The sequence below is a fragment of the Elephantulus edwardii genome, unplaced genomic scaffold (assembly GCF_000299155.1).
Source record: "Elephantulus edwardii isolate Elephantulus edwardi_28Jun2011 unplaced genomic scaffold, EleEdw1.0 scaffold00140, whole genome shotgun sequence".
NCBI lineage: Eukaryota > Metazoa > Chordata > Mammalia > Macroscelidea > Macroscelididae > Elephantulus > Elephantulus edwardii.
In genome coordinates, this window is record NW_006399890.1 from 446599 (window position 1) to 451589 (window position 4991).

General features: G+C 41.4%; 1 protein-coding gene across 1 annotated transcript in view; it reads left to right on the top strand.

Annotated features, from left to right (window-relative positions):
* The window catches only part of SLC35F4 (solute carrier family 35, member F4), a 397435-nt gene that overhangs the window by 382355 nt on the left and 10089 nt on the right, over positions 1-4991 (top strand). The window contains exon 6 of the mRNA XM_006894325.1: positions 1326-1518. Within this exon, the coding sequence (XP_006894387.1) occupies positions 1326-1518 (193 nt within the window). The remainder of the gene's footprint in view (positions 1-1325; positions 1519-4991) is intronic.

A 4991-nucleotide genomic window follows, 5' to 3' on the forward strand; every position in this document is an offset into this window, starting at 1 on the left:
AGGGTGGAGGGACAGTGCAGGAGGGGAAGACCCTCTATGAGATGGATTGATTCGGTGACTGGGGTAATCGGGATGGGCGTGTCAGAAGCAGTGCGGTTGGCGCAGTATAGAGCAGGGTTTAGGGCTGTTGTGCATAGGGTCGCTATGAATCGGAAACGACTCGACGGCACATAACAACAACAATAACAGAGGGAAGTTTGTTTTTAGTCCACTAAGTAGCCACAGTGTTGGTTTGTTGTTGTTTTTTAAAAAAGTATATATTTTAAATTCTGAAAGAAAAGTACCTATAAGGCATTATTATTATTTACTCAAAAAATAGAAGCTATTTTTGCCCACTTTCATTTCCAATACCTATTAAAATAAGAGTGAAATGAATGTCCTATTCCAAGAAAACTGATCATCTCTCAATTCCAAAAGATTTTTTTTTTCATATTTGCACTGTTTGAATTTGTTCTTCAGCTTAAGAAATTCAGAGCGAGTTCAGCTCTTTTGATTTTCTGACTCCAGATCCTTGCACATTTCATTGTAATAAACACCTCCACAAGGTACTGAGGAGCAATGATGTCAATCTGGAGATTAAGGAGCTCCTGATACAGACCATGATCTTTGCAATTACTTGCTATGCATCAGAGAGCTGGACAATGACTAGGGATGATAGAAGTAGAGTTGATGCCTTTGAACTTTGGTGCTGGAGAAGCGTATTGAGTATACCATGGGACTGCTAGGAAAACAAACAAGTTCATCCTAGAGAGGGTGAAACCAGACTGCTCCTTGGAGGCAAGGATTCTGAAGCTCTGTCTCACATACTTTGAAAATGTTGCAAGGAAGGACCAGTCCTTGGAGAGGAACATCATGCTTGGGAGGGTTGAGAGACAGCACAAGAGAAGAAGACCCTAGATGAGATGGATTAATTCAGTCCCTGGGGTAATGGAGATGGGCATGTTGGCAAGTGGTAGAACCGGGTTTAGGGCTGTTGTACATAGGGTCTCTGTGAGTCACAAGCGACTCGATGGCACATAACAACAACAATTTACGCTGTTATTTATCACTTTCTCTGTATCCACCACTAATTATAGAAGAAGTTTTCAAAAATTATAAGGAGTTTGTTTTACAGCATTTTGCTTTTATATGAGAACTATCCATTTCATTCTATACCTCAACAGACTATTTAATCCCATATAAATGGAAGGGTCACACGAAATGGAAGGTAGTCTCTTAGCTGGTTAAGTAAACTCTCACAGCATAGAACAATGGATCTTGCCATTACAATCCAGCAAGATCATCAGTAAATACTAGATGGCTGAAGACTTTGTTTCCCATTTCAGGTTTTGTTTAAGATGTTTCTTGGAAGTGCCAACTTTGGTGAAGCAGCTCATTTTGTCTCCACCTTGGGTTTCTTCAATTTGATCTTCATCTCCTTCACCCCAGTCATCCTGTATTTCACCAAGGTGGAGCACTGGTCTTCCTTTGCAGCTCTGCCGTGGGGCTGTCTCTGTGGAATGGCAGGACTGTGGCTGGGTAAGTGGCCCCAAGTTTTCTTTCCCATTTCCTCTGTTACTCATTCCACTTTTTCTTGAATGATTGATTCTCAAAGTAGGTTTGATCCCCTGGTTGCCTACACCTGTTCTTTATTTCACAAACTCACTTCGTTGTTATTGGTGCCATTAAATCATAATACCTCTTTGTACAACAGAAACCAACCCTGTCTGGTTCTGTGCTTCTCACAGTCTCTGACGTGCGTACACCTATTGTTGCCCTCGCTGTGTCAGTCCATCTTCTTGAGGGTCTTGCTCCCTCTCAGACTTTCTATTTTTCAAACATGATGGCTTTCTTCAGAGACTTGGTCCTTCTGATAAAGTGCCCCAGTGTGTTAAAGGTCCCACTGTTCTTGCTTCTAAGAATCACATTGGCTTTAGAAGATTCTTTGCATACAATTGCTTAATTGTATCAGAGTCATGCAAGTGGTGCCTCGCAGCTGGAGGCCATGGTGAGAGAGTGGATGGTGCATTCAATAACTCAGGGTGGTTCAAAGTTACTTGACTTTAGCAATTAAGGTTTATTTTGGTAGGTAAGTTTCTTTCCATGCCTTTTATTAGAAATAGGCTTATTTTATTAGCTAGTATTTATTTATATTATTTACCCTTAATATTGTGTTTATCATGGACTGCTAGGAGAACAAACAAGTTCATCCTGGAAAGGGTGAAGCCAGGCGGCTCCTTAGAGGCAAGATTCTGAAGCTTCGTCTGACATACTTTGGACATGTTGCAAGGCAGTATCAGTCCTTGGAGAGGGATGTCATGCTTGAGTGGGTGGAGGGACAGTGTAGGAGAGGAAGACCCTCGATGAGATGGATTGATTCCGTCACTGGGGTAATGAGGATAGGCGTGTCGGAGACAAGATTGGCAAGGGATAGAGCAGGGTTTAGGGCTGTTGTACATAGGGTCACTATGAGTCACAAGCGACTGGACAGCACATCACCACCATCATAAAAACAATCCTTAATAAAAAGTAATTAAATTTATGTTAGACCATTTAAAAGTACCTTTAACAACTAGTGATAATACTGTATTTGTCAAAATCACTAGGGCAGTATCCAGCAAAGGAATTTAACCAACGACAAGAATGAGAGATTTTTTAAAATATGCCAGAAGGCCAGCTAATTGCACATCAACCATCCTGACACTAATTCCTTCCTTTCATTTAATTATTAAATGTTATTGGTAATTAACTCCCAGAGATTATTAACTTTTGGCTACACTCATGGTCCAGATTGTGTTAGTGCTACTTCTTATTTATATCATTGTATTTACAATTATAAAATGCATAATCAATTTTCCTTCTAGAATTTACATCCACACCATGGAATCAAGCAATGGACGAGGTTTAAAGCAACCGCTTACTCAAGTTTCATCTTGAGTTTTATTTAGAAGCATCCCATGTGTCAAGTTGTTCCTTTCAATTTGACCTTGGTCTACCATATCCCCCAAACAAAATATCACTGCAGCACAGCATTTAAGAAAGGCTTGTAAATAACAGTAACTATCTATATCTTACACAAGCAAGTTCCTGCAGAAGAAGTTACGCCTTTGTGTGAGATTAGAAAATGAATTGGGAAAACAGCTCACCTGGAAGATAGGAAGCCGAGGTAAACCAGTAACTGTCAACACTGCTCCAAAATGGGATCGTCAAATTCCTAGAGGAATTCCTGATCAAAAGTGTGATCTGTTAAGTGCCATGGGGGAGACTAAAATACCCAGCAACTATATAAACAATTGCAGAAAATGCTGCCAGTCCTATGCCATCCTCATGATCTCTGCATGCCCAAGCCCATCATTGCGGTCACCACATCAATCCATCTCTTTGAGGATCTAGGAAATGAATAAAAGGCATTCTCAAATTGAATTTCTTGACATAACTGAGACTTCCAACTAAGATCTAGATCTAAACCCCGTACATTTTGCCTTATGAGGCTTCATTTTGGATTTTTTACATCCCAACAATGCAGACTGTCACTTCTACAGAAGTTTTCATTGCATCTTTGACCTAGACATGAGAAGTTCTGCAGAAAAAAAATATGATTTTGCTTGCCTTAACCACAAAAGTGTTAATGAGAACAAGTTGTGCTTAAACATCAGAGAGATGCACTTCGAATTAGAATGTAATGGTCAATGTTGTTACCATTGTTAGGTGCCACAGACTTGGCCCTAACGTGCAGCGATCCTGCATGTACAGCAGAATGGAGCACTGGTCCTGCGCCTCCTCACAGACTTCCGGTGTCTGAGCACACTTTTCCAGCTGCTGTGTCAGTCTGCCATGTTGGGATCTTCGTCTTTTTCACTGATTCGATTTTACCAAATGTGATGTTCTTCTGTAGGGATCGGTTCATCCCATAACACATCCAAACACATGAGATGAAGTCTTACCACCCCGCTTCTCAGGAGCATTCTGGCTGGACTTCTTCCAGGACAGATGTGTTTGTTCTTCTGCTGGTCTATGTGGTCCACAAATGTTCTTCGCAAACACGATAATTCAAAGGCATCAATTCTTGTTCTGTTTTCTTCATTCATTGTTTAACTCTTGTGTGCACCTGCTCATTCACTCAATCTCATTGCTGAGTTGGAATCAATTCATAGATGACCCTCCATCAGATTTTCAGAGGCTGTAAATTGCCTGGGAGGAGATTGTCCATCCTCCTCCTGAGAAGCAGCTGGGGGTTTAAGCCACATTCCTTTGGGTTGGCAGTAAACTCCCTAATCACTAGGCTATCAGAACTCCCTGAGAGGTGGTTAAAAAGGCCATAGTTTTGTCTAAATGCACCTTAGGCCTCAAAGTGAGACTTGCTTATTGCTTTCTTTTATAAAAACCCTTTCCTCCCCTTGCACATAAGAATAAATCAACTTGTCGTTTCATCCTTTCAACAAATTCCTTGCTTTCACATTTTAACAGAACCACTGATGTAAAGCAGATCTTACTCCATTATGTTCTTTTGACCATTTCTCTAACCTGTTTTGGCTTTGCTAAGCTCAAGACAATGAGTAGGGACGATGGAAGGAGAATTGATGCCTTTGAGCTCTGGTGCTGGAGAAAAGTATTGATTATTTTGGCTCCACAGTCAACGCTCTTGGTAACAGCAGCCAGGAAATCAGGAGATTAATTGCATTGGGAAAATTGGCTGTGAGGGACCTCTCAAGAGTACTGAAGAGCAACAATGTCAGGCTGGAGACTAAAGTGTGCCTGATCCGGGCTATAGTCTTCGCAATTATGTGCTATGCATCAGAGAGTTGGACAGCGAATAGGGCTGATAGAAGGAGGATTGATGCGTTTGAGCTCTGATGCTGGAGAAGAGTGTTGAATATACCATGGACTGCTAGGAGAACAAACAGGTTTGCCCTGGAGAGGGTGAAGCCAGAGTGTTCCCTGGAGTCAAGGATTCTGAAGCTTAGTCTGACATATTTGGGGCATGTTGCAAGGAGGGACTGGTCCTTGGAAAG